The following is a 26708-nucleotide window of genomic DNA, read 5'->3' as shown; positions in this document are numbered from 1 at the left end:
GTAATTTGTGCCTTGTCGTCGAGTTGCTCCTCCTTGCCCGACACGACCGTTTGCTCACTCCGCTGCGTGAAAGCGCATCGCACCGTGAACGTCTAATTAATTAACCTCCTAATCGCTCGTCCGTGGTCATAAGGATATTTCTCGGTTGGCAGACTCGTTACAATGCCACTACCGACTTTACCGTGATAACGATAACCTCCTGCGGATTGCATCCAAACTGAAGAAACATCCGACAGCGATGGACCACCAAGATAGCACGAGGAGAATTGAAATCCTCTCCGAATCGAAATTATTTGCCAATTGGGCTTACAAGAAGAACCTATCACAGGCACAATTGAGCATAAATTAAAATTTGTGCATTTAAGAGAAAAAAAAAATTATTTGGCGTATTTAGGGTTATAAGGACCTCGACAATGACCGCGGTACCTCGAAGTCGACTTTTGCTCCCGAAGGAGGTCCATTCCAAGGAGCACACCAGCCAGGACTCGGCCACACGTGTTTTCCCGGCAAGGAGCACAAAGCGACGCAATTAGATCGATCGATCGACCGATAGGCAAAGAAAGCTCCTCGATATCGGCCCTCTCGGGCCCGGGTCGCCGGGACGCCGGCGTCGTTTGTCATCCTTGTCACCCGTACGGCTATTCGCATTTCGAATAAAAAAAAAAGAAAAAAAGGAGGCAGCAGCCGCCATTGTGGCGTGGCACAAAAGCCATAAAGGAGGACGTGTGAATCAGCAGTAACGGGGATAATGCAAAACTCCGGACTCGAGTTTTGCGCGACGAGGGTCCTCCGCGGGTGCACCGGCTGCACCTATATTATCGATTAGGGTCCTCGATCCGACGTTACGAGGTACTTCAAAGGATCCTTCGGCCTGACTTGAATTAGCAGTTCCTTAAAAAAAAAAAAAAAACCGTCCCGAGTTGTCTCGCGTAAATTGGACGCCTAACAGGAGGCAGTTGCACCCGAAGAGTGGCGACCTTAAAATTCATACGGGAAATATCTAGAAGAGGATCGCAAATGGGAATTCAGGTGGAGGGCGAGGTGGGTGGACCCCCGCGAAGCAACGCAGGAGGCCGCAGGTCCGCGTCCGCGGTTGCGGCCACAATGTACGAATTTCCCGGGAATTCCTCCGGCAAATATACGCTCCCGGGTGCTTATTTACAACGCCGATTTACCCGGGTAAATAGAGGCCCCCGACCCCGCCGTGGCGGAGCGTCTAGTGCGTAAATAACCCTGCACTTGATACGGCTCCTCGGTGGTATATTCCATATTAAATGGCGCGAGAGTCACGTGTGTACCAACGTGCCCGAGAGCGGGACTTTTTCTGAGGAATTCACGCACTCCCCAGACCCAGGTTTACCTCTGAGAGAGAGACGGGGGTGCCGCGAAATCGCGCCCTCTTCGCGCGAGGCCCTATGGAGGCTCCTTGCAAGTCGCCCAAATAAATTAAAAAAAAAAAAAATCAGGAACCGATCCTTAGCCAACATAATATAGTTATTCAGACCCGAGATTGCTCCTCGCGAATCCCTCGGTTGGAAATTATTTATTAGGCCTTCGTCGCCTGTAATACCTGGGTCAGTAATTGCTGCACAACGGAGATGCATTTCCGGCGCCATCGAGACATTATCCACCCGACCCGATAACGTCAGGCTTTGTTAAGCGACAACTCGATAGCCAGCAATCCGATTGCTGGCAATTGCGACGTCGCCACAATATACATATACTCGCGTACATATATATATATGTACCTACATATATCCCATTTAAATTAACAGGGTTCTCGCAATGGTCGGTCACGTGCATAAGCACGATCGATCTCCCTCCCTTCGCTTTATGTCCTCTTCCCCGGCAGTTCTCCTTAAGGGATGAATCACTATAAAGCGACGTTGCTAGGCGTTTGTCGAGGCGAAGTAAGGCACCCCTTTTCCCCATCGATCGCGAAAAATCCCGTCGGAATCAACCGCGCAATTGCATAACCGCAGTTTGATCGCGGTGCATAATTAATTTCCATAATTCGATCGAAGCCTCTTAGAGTCGCCCTGGGAGATGATTGGTAGGGAGAGAGAAATAAGTAGAAAGGGTGCTCGTGTACTCCCGGAATTTCCGATAAATATGTCCTAGCCACATTGTAAAATTTTTTATAAAACGTCTTTTCTGGGGTACGGAAGAAATTGATAAAAGAAAAGAAAATTTAAATTTCATGTCAGGACCTTCCTTATAGTCTCCATACTCAACATTGTGAAGTTTAGGACGATCCGGTACTCCCACCTCGGGGAAACGTTTTCAACTTATCTTCACGCCACTTTCATATCGCCTTAAAGAATTAATATCTCAGACGTGGCATCTCGCGCATTGGTATCGGCGCACTCGTTTATTACGGGCGAGCAACGGTGGGTTTTTAATTTTTCTTCGAGTTTCTCTACGTGAGCATTATTCGAAATATCCCTCGGCGAAGAGAAACGCGCGTAAGGTTGCCGTTGTCGTTCGCGTTGTATGGATTCAGGGCGTGCCGAGGGAAGAGAGAGAGAGAAAGAGAGACGAAGGGGTCCGAGGAATGCAGCTGCACAATGCAGCAGGTCCCCTACTAACACCTTCTCGCATATTAATACGTATGACGTGTGTGGAACCGGCCATATATGGCCAGCGAAAGCTTCGAGCTGGGCTCGTTTTCCACAAACGATCGCTTTGCCCATCGACGACGCTTCCCAACTTCGGGACGATAAATCCAAAATCGACGCCGTAAATTATTTCCAATAATTAATCCGACGAGCGAAATTATTCCAGAATATTTTTTAAGCCTTCGGGCGGTTTATCCTAACCGTGAGATGTATGGTTTATACCTCCCACGCTTTAATGAGACTTTTAACCGTGTTTTTACGATGTTGTAAAGGCACTTTAACGCCACTTAAGTCGTTGTAACGACGGTACAACGGCATTGCAACGGACTAAGGTGCCACGAAATGATCCTAGAACAGTTTTGCAAGGAATTATATCGCTCAAAAACGGCGCTACAACAATGTTGCAACAAGCTAGGTCGCGTCGTATGGATTTGCGTATCCGTTTCTTGGCAGGCCCTTCCGCGTCCCCCGACAAATGGATCTCGTCCAAATAACCCGACAATTACGGCGGTGTTGCTCACTCGTAAATAACTCCGGAAAGTGGCCGAAAAGAGCAGAGTCGCTCGAAGGAACAGTCGGAGATGAAGTAAAAGTTCTTCGAGCTGTACAAGCGGAACTGGCTACGTCCAACTTGGAAGCTACCCACCCAAGTCCTCAAAACGTTTCCACCGGGACTTCGAACTTGTAAACTTGTCAACGTCCCCGGGGACCGTGTAATCCGGGACTCGATCCAAGTACTCGCACTTTCACGGATAACTTCTCGTTGAAACACCCTCGAGAGCGTTGTCAGGATTCGAAAAAAAAAATCAAGTAACCCCCAAACAAGCAAAAAAATTCTCTACAATTATTACGTTGCACTTTAACAACCTTTGTTTTCATATTGAACAACGGATCGGCCTGAAGTACGTCCTTAGAAGCGGTAAATAAAAAAAAAGAAAAAAGGGGGACACCAGCTTCCGAAGCAACTCGCGCGAGGATTAAAGGAAGTCCTCGCGTCGATCCTTTGCGGAAAAGGGACAGCGGTATAATTTACAGGAGGATGTTCCTCCTCGAAATAAATTTCTCGTTCGGCCGTAATGAATCGCATTATAAATTACATTGTGGCGTACGAGTTCGGTATGAGTTACGGTAAGGCAAGGGAGGTGTTAAAACGCGACGTGGGGGAAGCACGGCCGATAATAATAAACCGCGACAAAGTCCTTTTTATCACGAGTTACCGGACCATCCGATAGTCCCTTATCACGGGATAGTAAAGTTACTCCTCGGGATTACTTTCCAAGATTTCCTGGCCGGTTTACCCCCTCATTTTTTCTCGCCGGCCAGTTACGTTACCGTTTCTCATTCGGTCCTAACCCGTCATTATTAATACTCCTGTAAACGGGGAAAATAGCTGAAAGCTAGTGTGTCCACGTGAGCATGGATTTCTCCCGCGGGAGGCCACGACCAGGTGCGTCGATGTCAATGTCGGTATGAATGGAGCAGCGGCTAATTTGCATACCGAAACCGCTCTCCGGAGTTCCTGGTAACAGAGGTGTATTATCCTTGAAATATGTATTCCTCTTCTCGGAGAAACGGTCCCTCGTGCCTCGTTCCATCTCCGAGGGACATTAATTTGTCGATGAAACGTGGCAAAGCAGTCCGGGAAAAATGCCATCGTACCAGACTTCCAATGAAACGTTCACTCTACAATTTGACTAAACGACAAAGTTCAATTGCAGTTAAACCTTATAAACTTCAATATCCCCTTACTTTAAATGTCCCAATAATGAAGACGCATCGTTTCTTTGGTTAGATGACATTTTTTTATCTTAGCATATCTTAGATTAAATGACGTTTCCATTGCAACAAATCTTAAAAAATAGTGATATCATTTAATAGAAGTACCGGAAATTGGCGTTAAGCATTCGGTGCACTTTTAATGTACTTGGCGCGAAACTCTGTCGAGTTTCCTGATTTTCGCGATTTACAAGGGGCATTGAAACGAGTGCCTTCCTTCCTGGGCTCATAATTTGTGTGTATGCCGTGTTTAAGGGAGCGCATTTCTGTCCATCCTTTTGAATAAATTCCTCGGATGGAAATTCAGCTACGGCAGGCGCGTTAAACAAAGCCACGTTACTACCTTTAAACGGCTCCAAAGTGTCGGGCTGACAAGAGGCGCGACTCATTCTACGTAATTGAAGTCCGCCGGGATCTTTTTGCTGGAAGGGCTCGTCGAGTTTAGGAAAACCCATACTTATCGGGGAATGCCCCGCAATTAAGGCGGAGGGGTTGTCGCAAGAGCGGCTCTCAATGCGGATAAACAAGTCGTACATGCGCGACGTCGACGTACGAGTAATTCCATTGTAGGAATTTAAACGTGCGAGCTCCTGCAAAGACGCCCGATAGACCGGAAATCGGAGGACGTCGCCGACAAATGGCGACAAAACCCCTCAATCATCTGCCCGCTCGGCAATTCCCATCAAGCCGGACTTTTTTTAACAAGCTGACTTGAGATCCAACAAACGCGACGGCGTAAAAACTCCTTCCCCCTCGGCACGCCCCTTCTACTAGTTTATATTAGAAAAACACTCGCCCCAAGACCAACGAAAAGCATGGAGACATCCTTCCAAGTCTACCTTTGTAACGCTGATACGTGTAACCAGAGAATAAAAATAATAGGATTCACAGAGTCTGGTTTTATTTCCCTGGTTATGGAATGAACATAGGCGATCCTAAAGTGGGAGTTCGTCAGGAGCTGCACTTTCATTAAGACTACTAATCGGAAACCCCATGTAGACATGCATTCCATGGGTTTAGACCCCGGTTGCTAATGGAGTCCCTCGAGAGGACTCACCAAGCTGGACCCTCGAAATTACTGGAATTCCTGGGGTACAGAAGGTGACGACTCCTTCCTTCGTCAAATGACATAAACTAACAACACCCCGGAGCAATTTCGACGGAACTCCCTCCTGCAGGGTTACCTTTTCCCAGAATCGACAGGACGCCGCATCGATCCATTATACCACACAAATTCTAAAATCCGATTTTTAGCCAAGCCAATGATCGAGAGTTACAGTAAGAAGTGTAGTAAAGCAATTGAAGCAAATTACGTGGGGCTATGTGGACGTCGTAGGACGTGGGAAGACATGGGAAGGCGGGACGAACGTGGCGTGGCAGCGTAATAGCCCTTCAGAGATCAGAAACAATGGCGGCCTCTCGAGAGGATAATGACGGTGAAAATTGTCAGTTTGTCCTGTCAAGAGGCGTGCGTAAGTCGGTAATCACCGTTCTCGAGCACCCCGTTATTGTTGGCGATCGTTAGCCAAGCCAAGCTACCGTATGCTCTTTTTATCAGCCTACGAGGGGCCGCCTTCCAGTCTGAATGCTCTAGTCGCAAGACGCGGAACTTTCGACGGCTTTTAATCGCCGCCGACTCCGCGTCGGTCTTCGAACTCCACTTTTAATTGCCGGCATTCCTTTTCCAAGATATTCTCGTTATATACGAGGCGCCTCTCGTCGAGAGGATCTTCCAAGATGGCCGCCAGAGCGGAAGGTGGCCAGTCCAACAAAGTGAAACATAATTCAATCGTTACATACCTCATTTCTGTAACCAAGGAACAAATGAAAGAACTAGGAGAGAAAAGTTCCCTATAGTGAGCTTTTCATACATATACATATAATCCCTAGGGACACGATTCTAGGGATTTCCTAGGTGTCCACGGGCACGAATACCGAATGGCGCGAGATCGCAGCTGCAGCTGATCACAAAGAGGTCCACGGAAGCTCGAAATATTACCTCGCGAGGGCGGGTTGTCGTATTTCAGGATTGTTCCGCTCGTAGAAATATTCCCAGGCCGAAGGAATTCGACTCTTTAGGTTTCCCTATACAAAGGGGGTCCCCTCTTCCCGCGCCGCCCGGGAACATCCGTAGGAAATATCCCGAAAACCCTTTTGTGCCCTCCACTCGTGGCAAGAGACATTTGTCCATCGGCCGACGCGACAAAACGACCCGATCATTTGTCCGAGGCATTTGCATGCATTAACGAAAACACCCTTGACCCTCCACAATGTGTCGTTAAATGCGTTAAAGCGGGCCTTCGCGTTTCACCCAATCCGGTGCACACACTGTGTACACCCAGGTCTTGAACGCGTACTTACACGTTACTTTCAGTGTCGGAAGACGTCGTAAAAAAATTAAAAATCGATGTTCGGCATTAGAGTCCGCTTTTTAGTCTCGTCCACCCTGAAACAACCGATAAGACACCCATGCATATCAAACACTCCTCTGAGGACACATTTTCTCCCACAGAACACCGACTCGGGTTTCGAAGGATAATACTTAATTTTTATTTGAATCTCCACTTACGGTACAATATTTATAGATATATCTTTCGTATGTAACGTGTGTGTGTGTGTCTGTGTGCGTGTCCGCGTGTCTGTGTGCGATATTCGAATAACCGTTTAAAGTTAATGCATATCGTAACGATACAAGTAGAAAGGTTACACACGCCGTAAAACGAGGCTCGATGTGAGCCACGTTCCCCATGGATCGACATTAAATCCCTAGGAGATCCGAAGGTGGTCCATGGGATCTTGGAAGGTTAACGAGACGCTCTTATCCTACCCTCGACTTCTGTATAATACAATATACAGCGAGACGGCGCAGTGGACCCGATCATCGAACAAACAAAACATCCAACAACAAGAAACAATCTCTAAAAAAAAAAAAATTGACGATTTACGTCGTAAGTTGTCAAAAGGATAAAAACAAACTCCTGGCGTTCTAAAATAAAAGTCCGCAAATTACCGATCCTGGGATGTTCCATTTGAAAGTGGAAATTAAATAGAAGAAATTAAGAGTTCAGGTCGATTGATAAGATGATAAAAACGAGCCTTCCAAAACGTCAGCGGGTTGCGAGGAACGAGAAAGAAACATTTTTCTTCGGTTCAATGGCATTTTCATCCCGAGGTAATGTCGGACCATTACGGCAATAAATGATCAATGTTCGTTGTTACATGGGATGGTCAGATTTCCTCAAATTTCCGCCCGGGCGGAAAAGTGTCCTTATTGCACTCCTGTACTGCGCCGCGCCGATCGACTTCACCTCATCGACAGGGAGATCCTTTTACAACGACGGTATGCATAACGAGAGCTAACTGTAATATGTATACGTAAGATCTATTTACACCGAGCAAGACTATGTATATGTATACATATATACGCGCGTCCGCGATAACAAAAAAAGTCGCCATCCACCTCGACGATCTCGAGGTTCGACATCTTCTACGACGCGTCCTGGTCCTTCGACTATGCTATTTACACGAAGAGTATGTACATTTTTTTTTTTTATAACCCTTTCCGAGCCGCTAAGTAAGTACTGGCCTGTGAAATAAATACTTCGGCACACATAGTGTCCCATAAAAAAATGATCCCGGTTTGTCCCCGACCAGAGACCCATTTTATACACCAGAGTTGCAGAGATCTCGCAATGTGTCCGATAAGGACCTCCTAGGACATTATCCAAAGTAGGGAATCAAATTAGAAAATAAAGTAAAAAAAAAAAAATTGGTGATTGACAATTACAAACTGCGGGTGAGTTTGTCAAGGAAACATATATAAGGTCCTTTCAGACAGATGACCGGATGTCTGCAGCTGGGTGTCAATGGTCCAATGGAAGGATTCGACGACCGCAACGTGGGACGCGAACAGGACGTAGGATCTCTTTGACGTACAGGTTGAAAGTAAAAATAAAAATAAAATCCTGCTGGAACGGAAGGACAAATGTAAAAACAGTTCCGTACCTATTGATTCGTCGCACCCCTGGCATCCTTTGAAATCAACCTGGAATATCTCACTGGCGAGCTCTCTGGAGATGAATATCGGACGTAGCGTTAGGATGAGAGGATCGGAACGAAAGGTACTGGCGAGGAGGCAGGACCTGGACCTGGTGTCCCAGGATCCTGGTATCCGTTTATCCAATTCCAAGGAAAGGCTTCCAGGTGCTGACGGGGTCTTCCGACTCTTCAGCCCATCCCGATGGCATCTCTTCTCGGGAGAAAGAGAAGCCGATCTCTTAGCCACCGCCGATCCCACCAGGGTGCGAGGAGACCATCGAGCCCTCACCTGTCCACGAGCGAGCCACTCCGACCTGGTCCCACGTGGAGCAATCAGGCCGAACGATACTCCTCGAGGATGGCTCAGAGCTAGGCTCTGTCGGGTCAGAAGATGACGGTGAGGGGTCGTCGAAACTCGTTTCCTGGGGCAGGGGCAGTCTGGTAGCCAGGGTACTGGCCCATCTGCGGGGCCAGGAGCCCGCTGGCCTGCACAGGTCCTGGGTAATACGTCGGCAAGGACACTCCAGGACTCGCTGCCGACGAGGTGGAGGTCGAGCTAGCGCTGGAGGAGCCTTGTTCCGTTCTTTCGGCCTGCTTGCTGGCGTCTGGTGACTCCGCAGCCGGTGACCTCGTCGGGGCGCCTCCACCTCCACCCGGACTGGACTCTTCGTACAACTTGTTCGGCTCGTAGCTTGGTCTCCCATAGTCCGCCGATATCGACGGTTTCTGGTCCATGTACAGCTTCGACTGCTCGAAGTACGCCTTTGCGGAATCCAGGTAACTGCGGTCCAGGTAGGACTTGGGACTCGAGTCTAAGTACTTGGGATCCGAGTACATGCTCATGGCCAGGGTGCTCGGCGGCATGTACGCTGCCCGGTACTTGTCCGCCTCCATCGAGTACTTCATCGCGTCCATCGAGCTGACGACCTGCAAATGCAAAAATGACAAGTTGATAGTTAAAGTCAATGTTAACTTCCCGGAGGCAAAACTGCCGGTCAATCCTCGCCGGATAACTTCCCTCGCGGATTAATCGGGAATATCTTCTGGGCGCGATCTCGGACATTAAAATACAACTCTCGCGGACTCGTTATTCCGCCGCGGGGCCTTCGGAAATTTCGAGGGGCCGCCGTATTTGCATATGGATATCGCAGGTAGGTGAAACTATTTTTGTTTATTGGTCGTCTCTCATATTCGAGGATGCGTCCCAGATGGGCCGCATTTTCGGGGCCGGCTTTTATGGGCCGCCAGGACTAACTCCTGCGAGTCCCGGACCCAGGACCGGGACTAAAAAGGTAAGAGAAGAGATCGCGCCTTTCTTCGCGATAATTAAAGCGCCCCATGCTGCGATCCGGCCCGCTACCGGAGCGCGTTTAGTCATGCCGTTAATTATAATCGAAGGTTAAACGGGGGGCCGCTACCGACACCTTCTTCTTTGAGCTCTTTGCGCTCCCCGAGGCCGACGCGACATCCAGGAATATCCTAAGCCTCTCTTTATCTTATCCTTCGATTCCCCCCCCTCGGTGGAAATAAAATCGGTTCCCGTAATTGCCTTGGTCGCGGCTCTACAAGATGCCGCGACGAAACGATCCGCACCAAATTTGGATGAAGATATTTCCCTCGAGGAGTTCCGAGACTCTCGAAGGACTTATCAATACGCCGACGAAGAAGATATCGTAATCTTCTTCCGAGGAGTTTCAATGAATTTTATGAATACTTAATAAGAAAACGGGGGTCCCCGAAACCCCGTCGAAGGGAAGAAAAATTGCCACCAGGTTTTATCCCCCGCGGATTAAAAAGGACCAAAGGGGGATAGAAAAAGTAGCAAGAGGCGAGGACGATTTTCGAAATTGGAGAAAAAACAGTCGCAGGACCGTCTTCGGCGGAGGGGCGATCTTATTCGCGGACAAAGGTGCCAATGGCTATAAATCCGGGGTCCCGGGGGGTCCGTGGGGTCCATGGGGTCCCTTGGGAGAGCAGAAACAAGAAAAGTACGCGAGCCACGGCATATTCCTAATTCTATAATTCATGGTGCGAGGCCGCGGGGCCTTTGTCGGGTCGTTAAGCGGCTTTGTCCCGATGATTTACTCTAGTCTTGGCTCTCCGGCCGTTCGTTCGTCCCTCTACGTCCAATTGATTATTCCTCGGTCCTCGCCGAAATCCCCCCCCTGGACTTGTCACCCGGCGTCATCTCGCGAGTTCCCCAAAAAATAAAAAAAAAATAAATAGAAAACCGTGCACGCCCTTCCGCCATTATCCAAAATCGTATCCTCGACCTTATCGCGATCCTTGCCGAGCGTTTTGTCAAGCGTCAAAATTCAAAGTGAAATGAAAATCCTTGGATCTCCCTCGTCCCCGGATGTCGCGTAAAAATTCCGCGACTTCAAGTTTCGAAGGAGCGATTCAGGAAAAATTCTTGGATATTAATTTTGACATCCATCCCGAGGCAACGTCACTTTTGTCAGGCAAGCGAGAGGTCTCGAGATTTCAAAGGAACCACTTCACGCAAGTTCCAGACTATTAATTAATTTCGACTTCTCTCCATTTTGGGGGAATGTCACTTCGGGAAGGATGCCATCTCGGTATTCGGGAAAAGGGAGGGAGAAGGAGAATAAAAGAGACCGCGGACTGGCTACCAGGGACGGTTGCGGAATTCTTAGGGCCGAGGTACCGCGCGGCGAATTCGCAGCTCGGCCTGGCCGATCTCCGTGGGATTAAAAGCCGAAAGAGAGAGAGAGAGGGGAGAGGAGGCACCTGTCGTTCGCCCAGGAGATGTTCCCCGGGGTTAGGGTTCCCTTTCATCCTCCTCGCTTCCCGCGTTTTGTGTGCCGGGAGAAAATAGACGAAGGCGATGACGTGGCACGAGTTAATTTGGAAGACCCGTTTCTCCGGGACCGAGAAGAAGCGCGCAAAGTGGCCGCGAGAGAGGTCGGCCATCCTAATCGGCAAGACCGAGATCGAAAAATCCTATCTTGTCGCATTCCTCGTCAAAAATCGGGGAGAAAACCTCCTTTCAACGATTCCCTAACTCCGCGAGTTTCCGAGATATTCGGCGATCAAGCTGATCAACGGCGAGATAGGCAGATCGGGTCCAGGGGAAATCAGGAGAGAAATGAGCAATTTGCATATTTTCTCTGTCTGTGAATTTCCGAAATATTGAAGATTCACGTTGAACAATTACCGCGGAAAAATCTTTTCGGCCAAACTCACCTGTGCAGGAGCTCCTAGTCCGGCTGACATCGCTGCTGCGGATTGCTGCGCTGCTGCAGCTGCAGCTGCAGCCATGCTGGCTGCCGACAGAGACCCATAAGCTGCTGCAGGTCCATAGTATGACCCCATCCCTGCCTGTCCCATCCCTCCAGCCATGCCTGCAACAGAAAGTGCAATTGCGACATTGAGTACTTTCGCCTCCAGCAAGTCCAAAGCATAACCTATTTCCTTCCCAGCGACGATAATCAATGATTATTTGCCAAGACCGATAATCATCCTAACTCTCTTGTGTTTCTCTTTTTTACCTGTAACCCCAGGGGGAGGCCATAATCGCGAGGACCATTCGAATTTGCGGCATTAATAATAAACGGTCCCTTCCCAGACGCGCGCCTCCACCGATGACACAGGGACGTCAATCACGCGGATATTGATGGACTCTTAACGAGATATCCTCGGAGTCGCGGAGATCGAAACTGACGGCACTTCCGAGGCCGATGACGAGACGGAATGAAAAATAGCCCCATGGATTCTCCAGGACGTCTCTCCTCCGGTTGGGCCCTCCATTGATGGACAATGGTTACTCGAAGACGGTCTGCCAACCCCGATGGATCATTGACATCGAAGATGGGTATGATCGCGAGATTCCCACAGGACAAGAAACTCGACAGAGTATCGCGCCAAGTACATACGCGCGACTCAGGTGCATCTCACGGTTTCTATACGTAAGAGCGACACACCTTATCGACCCTGTTTTTTTTGCTAAAAGTGCAAGTGTAATTTTTTTCCGTGGAGTTATCAAGTTTAATTCGGAAACCTAGGGCTAGCCAGAGTTCGGCCATGTTCCCTCTGACCCGGGACAATACTAGGCGCGAAATAAAGGGAGACAACGAGAAGACGCGCCGGGCAAACAAATCCGCGCAAACCCTACGGCGTGGCACGACTCATTGGACATCTGTTCGCGTAATTTGGTAGGGCCTCGGAGATAAAGGCAGATGCCGCTCTGTTTGCTCTCCCGTAATTAAAACTGAGTACCAGCCGACAAAGACCGAGTTAACTCGCCCCCGCCGACCCGGAAGCATTGTCCGAGTCCTTTCCTCGAGCCCCGGAGAAAAATCAACCCAAGGGGGGAAAAAAAAAGGAAAAGGAACGTAACTGGATCATTGAGAGCACCATTGCACCAGCAATAATCCCCGCCAGGGTGTAACGCCACTCTCCGAGCCATTCCACCGTGGCGATAAATGGACAAATGGGTCCCTTATCAAAATTTCTCCGGCTAGCCAAAAACCCAGCGGGTAAGGATAAACGTTACGAGTCGTTTAGGACACCCTGGTTAAATGGATTGATTAAATTAAGACTCTTTCGGTGGAGTGGCGAAGTGATTAATCCGACGTCCAAGAGTGAATTAGTACTCGCATCCGCTTCTTATCAGAAACGGAGGTCGTCCCGATGCTTCGCCAGGGAAGGACGCGTCTCCTGGCGAAGGAGCTCCAAGGATTCGCGTTTCTCGTCAGGGCTGCAGGATGAAAAACCGGATTTTGCCAGAGCGGCGTTAAACGGCGCCGGATTCCCGGCAACGAGAGGAGGGGGAAAATATATCCAACGGCTCGGGAATTCATTGGCGGGACGCACGCGAGCATAAACTTGTCGCGGGCCCATTATTTATGGAATTGTCTTAGCGGGTTGGGAATTATGCAGGAAGTCGGCCCCCACGATTGTGCGGCCAAGACTTATCGTGTCCGGCCCGACGCGTCGCGACGCACCGAGGAGACGTTATTTCGCAAAGAGAAGCGCGACGGAAGAGTCGCGTGACCCGCGCCAAGAACATTCTGCGCGACTCGAGGGTTCTATACGCACCCGGGGTCCTCGGGACTCGACGAACCCCCCTAACTTGATTTTCCAAAGGTCCTATCGGGTCCTAAAATTAATACAGCTGACCGTGGAGAATTTGAAATTTCCCGCCGTTAGCGGATGTCGCGGCTGTTGGTGAACAGTCGAGTATAGGACACGCGGTGGGTGCCCGTTCACCCTTTGGCAGCTCGATCGAATGGAAAATTCACCTGTCAAAGGGAGTCCTTCGGCGTGCGTATCGGGTGCCACTTGACCCTCTCTATCTCCCGGTATCTCTGAAAGCGAAGTGCCTCGGGCAGTCCGAAGTGACATCGGCCGAGCGGGGCCTTTTCAAACTTTTCCCTCCCCGTCCCCTCTCTCCTCGCGTGTGCTACACGTCGAGCTCGTTGAGGTCTTTTTCACGCGAGCGGCCACTCGGTTTTTCCCCTCCAGTCCCCGGCATTTTCCCGGCTCGTCGCCGCGACGTCGGCGAGTCCCGAGGAGTCGTCCTGGGACGTCGTCGAAACTCCTCGCGGGCGTTTAACCATCGATTAACCGATTTTACCCTGTACCATTAATATATGATCATTTTCCGCCCCATTCATCCGTAGATGATTTTCATCGCGTGTATCGATAGGCGATCATTTTGCTAATCGCCATCCATAGGTGACCATTTTGCACATCACAATCCATAGGTGACCATTTTGCACATGACAATCCATAGGTGACCATTCCGACCGACCAAACGAACCATCATCTAAGTGGTCACTCTTCGTCCCGACCCTCTTAAAATCGAGGAGCCTGACCCCACTCAACCCCATCATCCCTCCAAGATGGCGGAGTCCCTTTTCCCTTCATCCCCACATCCGGGGTCCGACCAATGGTCCATCGCGAAGATCCACGTTTCCTGCCTATAAACAGGGCTTATCCCGGGAAACGGCGGCATCCAATTGGGCGGAGTGCCACACCTTTAAGCCACACTTTACGTACACCCGCCTCCTGGAAACGGGGTAGTAAAACCGAGCTCTCCCCGAGCCGGCAACAACGACGGCATTATCGGGGGGATTTGCAACTTTGTACCGGCTTAAGGTGTCCGGCGATTTGCCCGCTGCTTTTGCGAACAACTCCCCCCCCCCCCCCGGGATGTGCCATTCCCCCTCTTCCTCTATCCCGAGAGATGCCGAATACAGCGGCGTTATTTCGCGTTAAACGAGTGCCCTGTCGCGGGGGTTCCTTCTGCTGGAAACGCGGACCCAGGCGCGTTAATATCCTACCCCGGATTAAGGGACGACACTTATCCTCCCGAGATAACTCGCGGATTACTCGTGATCTCCGATTTATCGACCCTGGCGTGGGCGGCAGCGAGCGAGCCAGCGCGGGATTCCCCTTTTTTCTTCCTTCCCTTTCTCTCCTTCCTTTCAGGGAGGTTTAGCTTACACACGGTCGTAAACGGTATCCGCCCTGGCGAGTTTCATCCGCGACAAGAGTTGTCTAAATTCCCGGCCCGACGTCTATCGATCGCTGTCGATATATCTAGGGTGCCGTCTCGAATCGGAAGACTCATTCCTCGAGAGTTAGAGGCTCTAGTTCGAGAGTTAGAAACCCACCACGGTATAGAATCTCAATCCGCTTCGCGACCAGATCAAGGAAGAAGGGATCAGCAGCGTCCACACCCACGTGGCGCTGGAGCCCAAGATCGACGCCGACTTATCGTCGCCTACGATCCCCGACTGCACGAAATGCAGCTCGCGACTGGTCTTAGGGTCCCAGGAGATCCCAGATGCATTTATCTATCGACTTGTCCGTTGATTTATTAATCACTGACGGCGCAAACTCACCGGCTCGAAGGGCGTCCATGGGGACGCTGGGGTACGGGATGCTGTACGGGTATCCCTCCTTCCGGAGCGTCTTCGGCTTTCTTCTAGGCCTGTACTTGTAATCCGGATGTTCCTTCATATGCATGGCTCGTAATCTCTTTGCCTCGTCGATGAAGGGACGCTTCTCGTCCTCGGTAAGGAGTTTCCACTCGGCACCTGCAACGTAACACGCGAGTCAAGGATTACCGGGCCGCGAGTCAAACCACTGGGGATGAAACAAAAAGTGAAACGCAAACGAGATCCGCGGGCGAGGTCAATAAAAAAAAAAAAAAAAGAATCTAGCCCAGCCTACTCAAGGATGATAATCCTGCGTCACTTGCGATGCGCATAAACGAGGGTACCGCATCGGTAACACCTAGCGATGCGTCGTTTCAACGCACGTTTCAACGCTCGGTGTAAAGTGAGGAGAGATAAAAACCAGGGCAATCGTCCCAAAGTGAACCAAAAAAAAAAAACTATTCATTCTAATTTGGCCAAAAGTGCATACGATGGAGCGTGACCAGGTTAGAACGTCGCATCACCGGGTGTTGACTGAACCCCAGGGCAGGGGAACGCCATGCTCTGGTATAAAGAGAAGATCCTCGGTAGTCTAGCAGTCAGTAATCCCCGGTGCCCTCGAGACGGGTCCCCCAAGTGTTCATGAAGATAAATGCATCAGGGCCGTCGAAAGGCGGCCTCGGTCCTCGAGTTGCAATTAGCCGACCGAAAATTAATCCCCGGCATTTTCCCGTAGAGGGTTAGACAGCCCCAAGAGCCGAGACTCCCACGTCGGGAGCCAATCGAAGGAGGACCACACCTCCTCCCGTGGTCCATCGAGTGCAGCTGCGCGCTGGATGCTGCCCCCCATTCACCGTTCCCGGGGGAAGCGCGTCCCGGAGGAAGAGGACGAAGGGAGAGAGAAAGAGAGAGAAACCCCGGGTCTCGCGTCTGGCAACTGTCGCGGCAGTCTTCCCGCAAATGCGAAATGCCTTCCCCTCTCGCTGTAAACGTCTCCCCCGTCTCGTTACTCGTCGTAATTGTGCTCGCGCCACGTCCAAGTGGCTACGAGGACGTAAATCGCGAGTCGATGCCCGCGGAAAAGACGCCCGGCCCGGGAAACGCGGAGGGACGCGACCCTCGAGATCCTAACCTCCAAAATGGGACGAGACGAGCGGGGGCACTTTTCCTCCCAGCGGGGAATTAAATCCTCCCGGGGACATTTACGCGGAATGCTTTCCACGGATTAACGAGAGAAACATTGCCGCGGAGTTTCCTCCTTCGAAATAATCACCTAGATAAAAATCCCAAAAGTGATCAACGCTGCCGGAGGATTCGTTACTAATTAATCCGCGGTTCCTCTCCTCGGGGGAAGGAAAAATAAAAGGTGAGCGTTCGAACCTCCGCGATCCCGTGGCGATCGTTTAATCAGGCGATAGTTAGGTCGCGGTCGGTCTCGGAAGCCGATCTTCCCCAGGAACCCGTGCACCCCGTCGTCTCCAACGACGCGGCAGATATCGCGCGATTGCCATTTTACGGCGAGACTCGGTCGTGCAGAATCGAGAGCGGCGTTCACCGACGCGAAGAGCGACGGCTAACGCGTGCACCGGAGGGTGCCCCTCGAGAGGACGCAAAGGCAGGGGTCGACCTTAGTCGTCGAGATGCCCCCCACGAGGCGAGCGCGTTTTCGACTGCCGGCCGCCATATACCTTGGATCCCAAACAAATTCCCCAAATCTCGCGTTTTTCGAGGATTTCCGACCTACCTTACGTAAACCAAGTAATTCACCGTGGATTGCGTTTCAAATATGAAGATGCCATTAAGAGGTTAGTGATAAAGAAAATTAAAAAAAAAAAAAGGAACATCTATCCAGCGTCGCGGATCAAGAGGTTAGCCGCTCAGGGCGTCATCTTGCACTGCCCCAAAAGGGGGGACGGCATTTTCGCTCGCGAGATTTCCTCCCTAGAAAATTCCCTAGTACTCCGGGGGGTGGTTTGATTCCAGAGACGGTCGCTTCCGCGCCTCGACGGCGTCTCGGCGGAGCATTGTTGGCGCCGCCGGCGTTACCTCTGTTCCCCTTTGTTCCCGGGCCACCGGAGCACCGCGTTCGCGCTCAGTCCCGTTCCGCCCCGTTCCGCTCGGTTCCGTGCCGTTCCGTGTCGTTCCACTCCGGACGAGTGGCGGTCGCGCGGCCCGCCGGTGGCGCCACCGTCGCGGCGCTGGATGCCGGGCTTCTCTCTCTCTCTCTCTCCCCCGCTTTGTCCGGCGTTTCGCAACAACTGGTAATTAATTCTTGGGGAAACAATCCGCCGGACAACTTTCCACCCCCCCCGTGCCCCCGTGCCCCCCAACCCCACCGTGGGGGCCAGACCGCGGACGCGCGACGTCGCGACGCTTCGTCGGTAATGTCTTAATTCGGATCGGGTAATCACCTCTTTCCCATTACGAAATGAAATCACATGACCCCCCTCCAGGGGGTGGCACGTCGGGTTTTTCGGTGACACCCCCCGAGATCTCGGACATATCGGGACCGGGGCGCGGAGAGAACGCGGCGGAATGTCCGGGGGAATGCGAGGCATAATGCAACGGGCCTCGCTCCTCCTCGTAGCCGAGGGAGAATAATCGCGAGAGTCGCGCCCCCCGCGTTGGCTCGAAACGGCGGACAATGCGCGCATTCCGAGTTTCGTGACGAAAACCACCCCCCAGTGGGCGGGGGTAAACACCCCCCCTTGAGGGAAAGGGATCGTACTCGACGTTACTTTCCCACCGACAAGGAAAACATCCCAGGTGTACATCGCCCGTTTCCTTGCTCGACATGTACACGGAATACAGGGTGAGAACCACCCCCCAAAATAAATTCATCTCGATAATTTTCCAGTTAACTTTACAACGCGAACGCACCTGCTCTGAAGGTCCTGACACCCCCGTGGAATTTCACTTATTAAAAAAATTTCCCTATAGTTATTTTAAAATCTCGAGGGGGTCACCACGTGCCCCCGCGAAGGTGCACCTTCGCGGGGGGTCGCGTTCGCGATCGATCTGCGGAATCCATCGGCGGTCATCCCCCCCCGACAAGGGACGTCTATTTATATTCGGGGCTTATCCAATCGATGGAGGTTTTCTCGTCTGAAAAGGTCCGTATTTGTTTAGAACAATGGCCCCCGGGGGCCGGTGTGGCGTTGGCTCGCGGTATTAGTAGGTGCGTTCCCGGGCAATACTTCCTCCCTCCCTCCTACCCCCTCTTTCCTGGCTTTCGGGGACCAACCGAGCTTAAAGCACAATGCCGCCTGCTTTTCAGTCCTTTCGCCGGCGCACAATGCCGTTTATTTAACATCGTTTAAAACTACAAAGCCTGTTAATTAATGGATGGCGGGAGAGGCGGAGAGGTGGCGCCTCCGTCGCAAGAATCAGGAAGAAGTGACCCCCCACCCCCGGGGGGAAACGAATGACTTGTAACAATCGAAAAGAGAAAAAAAAATCCCCCCTGAAAAATTCCCGGGTTGTTCAATGAAATTATTGTCATTTAAGCGACCCACCGAGGGCGGTAGAATTAAATCTTGATTCGCCCATAAGGCGAGGAAATGACGCCTCGCTATGATTTATGCATAAATGAGATATCAAATAGAAAAGCACCCCCGGAAGTGCGAGGTGCACGCCCGTCCGGGGACCGGAAGTGCCGCCATCTCTCGAGGGCTCTCGCGACGTCGCGAAACCCGAGGCCGACGACGCCTTTACGGCGGTTCCCTTTCTTTTCTTTTTCCCCCCCTCTCCCTTTCGTTTTTTTATTACGCGCGGACAATGCAGCCCCGAGCATAGAGACACGTTTTCCCCCCCCTTTACCTCCACCCGGGAGGCGCCGCGGGGAAGAACGTCCGTTGGAGGTGGACGTCGATCGTCCTGCGCGAACGTCGCCGCCCCCTGCGCCGTTGTCGGGGTACGGGGGGAAGGGAAAGAGAGATATTCTTTTTCTCTCCTCTACACTCGGGGAGCCTCTCGCGATCGCACCTACGCGACCATGCAGCCCTTTGTGCCCCGTTTACGGCGCCTTTTACGTCCCTTTTACGCGCGGCCCCCGCCGCCATTTTGGATTTCCACGGACCCACGCGTCCTCCGCTTTTCTCGGCGAGAAGTCTCACGAAAACGTTCCCCGACAGACTCCACGTATCCGAAATACGTGATCGTGACTTCCAGCGAAATATTCGCGGACTTGTAATGAATTTTCCAGGTATTTTTAGTTAAGTAATCGCGATTTATCCGGGGGGTTTAAGACCGCGGCGGTCCGCGCGCCATATATCAATTCTCACCATTTTCAAGATTTCATTTCTTCCCTTCCTCGAGAATCAACGGTTTTAGAGGAAAAGTGTATAGAACATAAAAGATGTATTCCCTCGCGAGCTAGAATTTTTATCCGACACTTTTTCCTCTTAAACCTATACTAATCGAAATGACGAGGAGACCTTTATCGGAGAACTTGGATTCGCGAAATCTCAGATCCCGACGTCCGGCTTTCGGTTTGAGTGCCGCGAGCTTTCGAGAGGACAACAATACTTCATTACGATGAAAGCTTCTGCCTTCCTCCTGCTCGGTGTCTCTTCTTCGAGCGCCCGCCTCGCCATGGCGTCGGCGTCGGCGTCGGCGTCGGCGTCCTCTTCCCTCTCCCTCCCGCCACCTAACAATGCGCGAGGGTATTTTCGACAGGGGATGTAGCTAAGTCCTCGACTAAACACGAGGAAATAATTGCGCCCCGCGTCGCGACGCTCCGAGCGATTTCGACGTATCGAGACTTGGGAGGAAAAAAAAAATGGATCCCCGAGAAATCGACAAATGTCAATTATTTATATTTTTTTTAAGTACTTTCAAAGCTTCTGCTGATTAGGTGCACTGGACGTGCAATCCGCGCTCTCGAGGCATTTTCAAATATTCCACGGCGCGGGGAAATTGCATTTATACGTGTAACGAGCATAGAGGTAATTGGAAGGACGCGGGCTTAAATCCCAGACGTTTTAGTAGTTGCAAATTAATTGCGCCACGTAATTTATATTGAATGTGGCCCATAATTCGCACATAACGAGTCAGCCTTCCGACCGAGATTCAACTTTGGCCGGGTCGACAATCGGCGGCGGGACGACTTCTAATTTGAAAGCACTCCAGCAAAATTGCACGGCACAATTCCGCAGACTAGCGCGACCGAGTACTAACAAAACCAACAACAAAAGGTGGAAAAACATTTCACCCTTCCAAGCGATCTCAACGTAAAAGGAGAACAAATAACCCACGAGTAACCATGATTTTTTTTTTTGAAGAGCGAAATTTTTTCTAGCAAATTTTTGTCATATCGATAGTTTCCGGGATATTCGAGGATAATCAGGTGGTGACATTTCTGGCCCTAAAAGTGCCTCACGTGGATTGGTCGACTTCGTCGTCGAATATCTCGGAAACCAGAAGTCCGATAGAACTTCTGCTAGGGAGAAAATTCTAATAAAAAAAAAAAAAAAATGGTAGCTTCTTTGGCGCCACTCAAAAAATGGGGAAATTCCCTAGTTGAGGCCGTGAACTTCGTTTCAAATGAATGCAACGAGAGGGGTCGTGTCCCCGTTAAAGGGGCAATGGTACGAAAAAGCGGTCGGTAATCGCGGTAGTCGTTTAACACTGCCAGTTAACAGGGACTACCAATAACCAGATTAAACTTGACCGCCTCCCTCTCAGCGGGATGCTGGTGAGAATCTCTGCAGGGGTACCAACAAACCGTGCAAGGTACCACAGGGGATAAGTACCGAAACCCACCCCCCGGGGATCGGCATCTCGGTCTAATTGAACCGCAAACAATTTTTAGACAATTTTTCCTGGACGAGTACTCCCTACCTAAGCGTCAAACGGAAGCGAACCTAAGCGTCAAACGGAACTCTTCATTATTCCTAACGATTCTTTAACGAAACGAGAGCTAAAGGGGGGAAAAAAAAAATTCCAAGTCAAAGGTTGGAGGGTACACCCTATTACGGTCAATTTACGACCCGATGGTCCGCCCTTGGCGTTACCTTCTCTCCATAAGAACTAACAAATCACGGTACAAAGCCAACCCTTTAATTTTTTTTTCCCTTTCTCTCGGCAAACCTTGGCGTCCCATTTTTTTTTCCTCCTCCAAGTGTTTACCTCCAGCCTTCAAAGGGGAAAGCGCTGCAAACTGGAGGTGATCACTCCAGAAGGCGGTATTCAAATCGCCAACGTTTCCGCCCGAGCAAAAACTGGCATCCCCGTTGACGTTGGGGAAAAAAAAAAGAAAAGAAAGGAAAGGAAAGAAATTCCTTCGGAAAAGTCACCACCCGACACCGTTAGGACGAATTTATAACCGAGGAGGCCCCTCGGGATTGCCCCTGCTATTACGCCGACCCACAAATCACGGGGGCAAGGTCGTCGTCCTGGGTTTTTCTGCGAAGGATGTAGGGTCCTGCCGAAGGTTAGAACGTGAAATTGGCTCCGACCACGAGGAAGTGCACGTCCCTAACTGTCCAGGAATTTCGCCCGCTAGATTACCCATGGTCCCGTTTTCACAAATTCTCCCCAAGGACCGTGTCAACGTCAAAGGCCAAAAGACAATTTCCCCAGCCCCCAGAAATATCCCGTCATGAACCAATCGATTCCTGGAAATCATTCCGGTAATCGAGAATCGGTAAAATGAAAATTTCCCCCGACTCGAATGAACGTCAACGTACCCGACCGTCGCGGATAATTAGATGCCAATTTTTGACGCCTCGGTCACCGAGTGAAAAAAAAAAATAATTCCCCTCATTGACAATCGGTACGATCGAAGCGACCGGAAGCCATATGCGAATAAGAGACAAGAGGAAGCCGCGGAACCGGAGCGAGCCGAGAGGGCGGAGATATCGGTCTGCGCATGTGCGGAAGGCGCGTCCCTTATTCGCCGTCTACGGGGACGGAAGCAAAGGAAGCTGGGGGGGGAGGGAAAATAAGGCGAGAAACCGACGGGTCACAAAGGGAACGCCGAGCGGAGAAAATCCCCGCGGATTTCCCTCGGCCATTTAAGGAAATACCAAAGGAGGACGCGGAAATACCTTAGCGCCGTGTGCATCGCCCTGGCGACCGATTCCGGGGATAAAAATCCGACCAACCACCCGTAATCGCGTGTCCACCGCCGAAAGAATACCCACCCACAAATACATCCGCACATCCCTCTCTTTTATACGAGTTTATCATCCTCCCGCTCTCCACGATTCGACGAGAAAATTAACACATCCCTGGTTGCCGCTGACGTGAATTCACGTCCTTTTAAATTCTACTCCTGACTACCGCTGACGTGAATCACGTCCATAACGATACGCGATAGAAGTTTGCGGCAACCAGTTTAAGAATTTCATACGGAGATACGGTAATATATGCATACATATGTAAAGGGGAGAAAACTCACCGAGCCTCTTTGAGATCTCGCTGTTGTGCATCTTGGGGTTCTCGTGGGCGATTTTCCGGCGCTGCAGTCGCGACCACACCATGAAGGCGTTCATGGGCCGCTTGATGTGGTCCACCTGCATCTTCTTGGCGGCCCCCAGAGGGCTGCCCAGGCCGACGCCCATGGGGCCGACGCCGGCGCCGCCAGGCGGCGACGCCCCCGACATACCCTGCATGCCGCGCAGCGTCTCCGTGAAGGCGCCGTCGCACATGTTGCCGCCGGCTCTAAAAAAAAAACACCAACCGACAATTACTCCCCAAATCGTGACGTGAAAACAAGAACGAAATATATATATTTTTTTTTCCCAGGAAAATCGGGTGCACAATTTTTCCACCATCGACGAACGAAAGACAATGTACAAATGTACAGACCTCGATTTAATTGCACGCGATATAAATCGCTACGACTGATCGTTGCATATATCCGCGTTAATGCGCTTCAACGACTACCAGAGACAATGCTAATAAAGAAAGTAAAAAACGAGAGCCCTCTAACCTCCCTCGCAGATAAAAAAAAATAAAAATAAAAATCAAGATAGAACCGCCCTTCATGACCATTAAATCCAAAATTGCAATTTGAAACGCTAAAGCACCGCTAAAAGCGAAGGGCGAGAGAAGCTCAAGACCCCCGTTTGAATTTCGGGACCCCCCCGATCAAAAGGACGGCTGAGGAACCCGGTGAATGAAAAAAATCTCCCCCAGCCCCGTTTCGCGGTTGCCCGCTTCATAAGCAAATTAATCAAATCCTTTCCTCGTATCAAAGCCATTAACCAATCTCAGGGTGCGTGCCCCCTCTCTCCCCCTCAGGAGAGAAAAGCGCCCCTAGAGGGTGACGACGGTGGAGGCGTTGCGCAAGGCCTCCGGCACTCCAACTAACACAATTACCGGGGATATCTCCTTGAGGATTCGTTAAAAAAAAAAAAAAAAAACCTGTAGTGGTCGAGGGAGTCCCCCTCGAGGTGGTAGTTACGATTTTGTAGGGTTAGACTCGCCCTCGGGAGAGAGCCTCCACCCTCGAGTGTCATTCACCGAGGATTAATAGATACGTATACACACGTATACACGTCCACACACATCCGTATATACACGTGTATACTGTGCGCGGGGGTTAAGGAACCGGCAAGAGTAGGGGAAGGGACGAGAAAGAGCGCCCGGGGGACCTGGGGAACCGTTCCCGTGGAAGATGCTGGAAGTAATGGCTGTTGACAACGGGGGGGGAGGCCGGCCCTGTCGAGGGAGGATTAGGAGGTGCTAATTGAATGTTTGCCCCCGAATCGTCGGGGCTATATCTCTACGTCTCTCTTTCCTTCCCCCCCGCGATTTATTACCCTCTAGCCGCGCATCTCGCGCTCCCGATCCGCGCGGTCCGGCGGTCGCGAGGCGAATGATGACCCGCGCGAGTGCGAGCCCCTCCTCTCCCCCCCCTGACTTTCGGAGGTAGCATGCACTTATTGACATGTGTATTGTTGCCTGAATCATACATAATGAATTATTTTCTTAAGAAGAAAATAACCATTGACGTTCGTATTTGATCGTGGACTTTTGTACTGTAGAAATTAATGGCGACATTAGGGCGAGATCGCCCTAATGATTTTCATTAGCTCTCCTATTTAGGAAGGACTCGCACGAGGTAAAACGGACCCCCGACGAGGAGTGACTTAAGGAAAGGGGGAAAACGCATAGAAATGGAAATCGCGAAAGGGGAGGAAACGACAGAGGAGCCGCAGAAATTCCCATTGACATGCCGAAGGGTTCAAAGCTATCAGAAATCGTCGATAGAGCCTCGAAATTAAGCCTCGTCCTCGTCGACTTCGAATCCCGAATATCCTCGTCAAAGTCCAAGGACTGACAACGAAGTAATTAATCGATCGACGTTTTCCCATTAAAATGGCAAAAAATCATTAATCTTAAACACGGTGGTGCACAATGGAAAATGGTCGATAATCCAAGAGGACGATACCTCGCGAGGCAAAAATACGATTTACAAGTTGCCGTCGGTCGGATCATAATTCGACATAATTGCAAAAAAAAATCCTTCACGTCGATCCTATTATCTTCCGGGTTCGACTATCCTCCAGGTGATAATTTATCTCCCCGTAGGTTGATAAGACGCCGGTTAGTCGAGTCTATGGTGGACGGGGGCCTCAAAAGGTGTGCGGGGGAATTTAATTGACCACTCTTAAAATACAATAAATACAATAATTACAGGGGAGACCTATGTGCTATTGTATCTGCCGCGCACGTTCTGATAAGCCGTTCTGATAACCGCCGAGATTTCTCGCCGCGCGACGCCCGCCGGGACGTCGGCGTCTCGGTTTGCGGATCGTCGACCGGCGGCGTCCGTCCCTTGGGATTTGTAAACAAAGCAGGCATCCGAGCAAAACCACGGGGGGGAAAGGAAAGGGCTATTTGCGGACGAGTCGAATCGAAAAGTGCTAATTACGTACTTGCGCCGACTGCGTAAAGACATAACAATGTATCGCATAATGCGTGCCGTGAGAATGTGTCGCCTAATGTGTGGGTAAGAATGCGTCCTCCGATGTGTGCGGAAAAATGTGTCGCCTACATTCAGGGGAAAAACAAAAAAAAAAATTGGCTCACTTAAATAAATATCCATTGCTCCGATGGAATACGTTAGAAGAAATGTCGGAAATTCGTTTCATGCATGCTCAATGATATTCCCAGAAACTGTGCTCTTGATTTCACGTTCCAGATATTACGACAAAGGATTAACTGATCGGATCTTCAAACGAATCTAAGACGTAGAACGCAACAAAGTCGCAAATTACATCAGCCTTTACGAACCGTTTCCAAGAAGGAATTTTAAATCTAGAGTATCCACGGCAGCCACATTTACATTCCATTCCCGAAAAAATAACACGCAAATTATCCCGCGACTTAATATACAACTCTTGCGAGAATTTAACAACGGTAAATAAATTTTGAGGTTATCTCGAGTGAATTTGAAAATCCCCTCATGGAATAATTTTTTCTGCGCACTAGGGAAAATACGTTTACGGTGATTTTCGGAAGCGCAGTCGAGTCCGTATATACCGAGAATAAACGTAAAGGTTAATAATTCGAGGCTTAGGAGGGGGCAGGTTAAACTAACCTCATAAAGTGGCCGGCGGCGCGTTGGTGCAAGTCCAGGTCAATTTTGGTGCCGTGGTTGAGACTCGCGTCTCTCCTGCGGTGATCTGGAAGTAGTCCTCCTTGGCGGTCCCTGCCGCGGCAGGGGCCCCTAACCTCAAACCGCGTCAAGCCGCGTGCTCACTGCACTAGAGGAAGGACCAGGTCCGTCGCACTGTCACACCGCGAGATATCACAATCCGGGTGAGAGGTCACTCCGGTCGCCGGGAACAGCGCGTCATACCTCGGAACGTGAGATCGTAAGAGGCGAGTCGTTTCGGGGCACTGCGGGCGGCGCGGAGGGAAATCTAACCTAAAAGTCGCGGTGAGAAAGCGCTCTCGGGCCGATGAGTTTCCGAGTGCGCCGAGCGGTCGGAGCGCGGCAGCGCGAGCCCCCCGGCCGCCTGCCCCACCACCGCGCGCGGTGGGCGTGGCCCGACTGGTCGGCCGCCGCCGCCGAGCCTCCCGATTGGCCGGCGCGCGATCCAACGGTAACGAGCCCGCGGCCGGCGGAGGACAATGAGCGCGCGCCGTCTTGCGGGCGCGCGCATGTGCCGGAGGTGGGACTCAAGACGCGGCCACGGAGTACGTGGTGGGAGAGGCGAGCTCCACTTCGCGAGGTGGGAAACTCAGCTGGAATTCCGCGGGTTCGCGGAATTCGGGTTCCGATGGCGAGGATCGAGAACGGGGTGATCGGTTCGATTGCTGAGATTTATCTCCGGTAGAATTCTCGGTTTGATCTTTTACTATGGAACCATTGACCAGTGACCATTTAAATCCACTTTATGGTTAATATAAT

The 26708-nt window shown here is 50.9% G+C and overlaps 1 protein-coding gene across 1 annotated transcript; it reads right to left on the bottom strand.

Moving 5' to 3' along the window:
* Window positions 1–7383: 7383 nt before the first annotated feature.
* On the bottom strand, window positions 7384–26234 carry LOC105698818 (transcription factor Sox-19b). The gene is made up of 5 exons (XM_012423404.1): window positions 25893–26234; window positions 22743–23005; window positions 15305–15499; window positions 11640–11797; window positions 7384–9359 (listed from the first exon to the last, which is right to left on the bottom strand). The coding sequence occupies exons 1-5, from the start codon at window positions 25895–25897 to the stop codon at window positions 8817–8819; spliced, it is 1164 nt and encodes a 387-aa protein (XP_012278827.1). The 5' UTR covers window positions 25898–26234; the 3' UTR covers window positions 7384–8816.
* Between the last annotated feature and the right edge of the window lie 474 nt (window positions 26235–26708).

Source organism: Orussus abietinus, unplaced genomic scaffold (genome assembly GCF_000612105.2).
Source record: "Orussus abietinus isolate OABI.00-Male unplaced genomic scaffold, Oabi_2.0 scaffold13, whole genome shotgun sequence".
In the NCBI taxonomy this organism is placed as follows: domain Eukaryota; kingdom Metazoa; phylum Arthropoda; class Insecta; order Hymenoptera; family Orussidae; genus Orussus; species Orussus abietinus.
The sequence above is the reverse complement of the archived record's forward strand: the minus strand, read 5'-3'. Positions and strand labels throughout refer to the sequence as shown.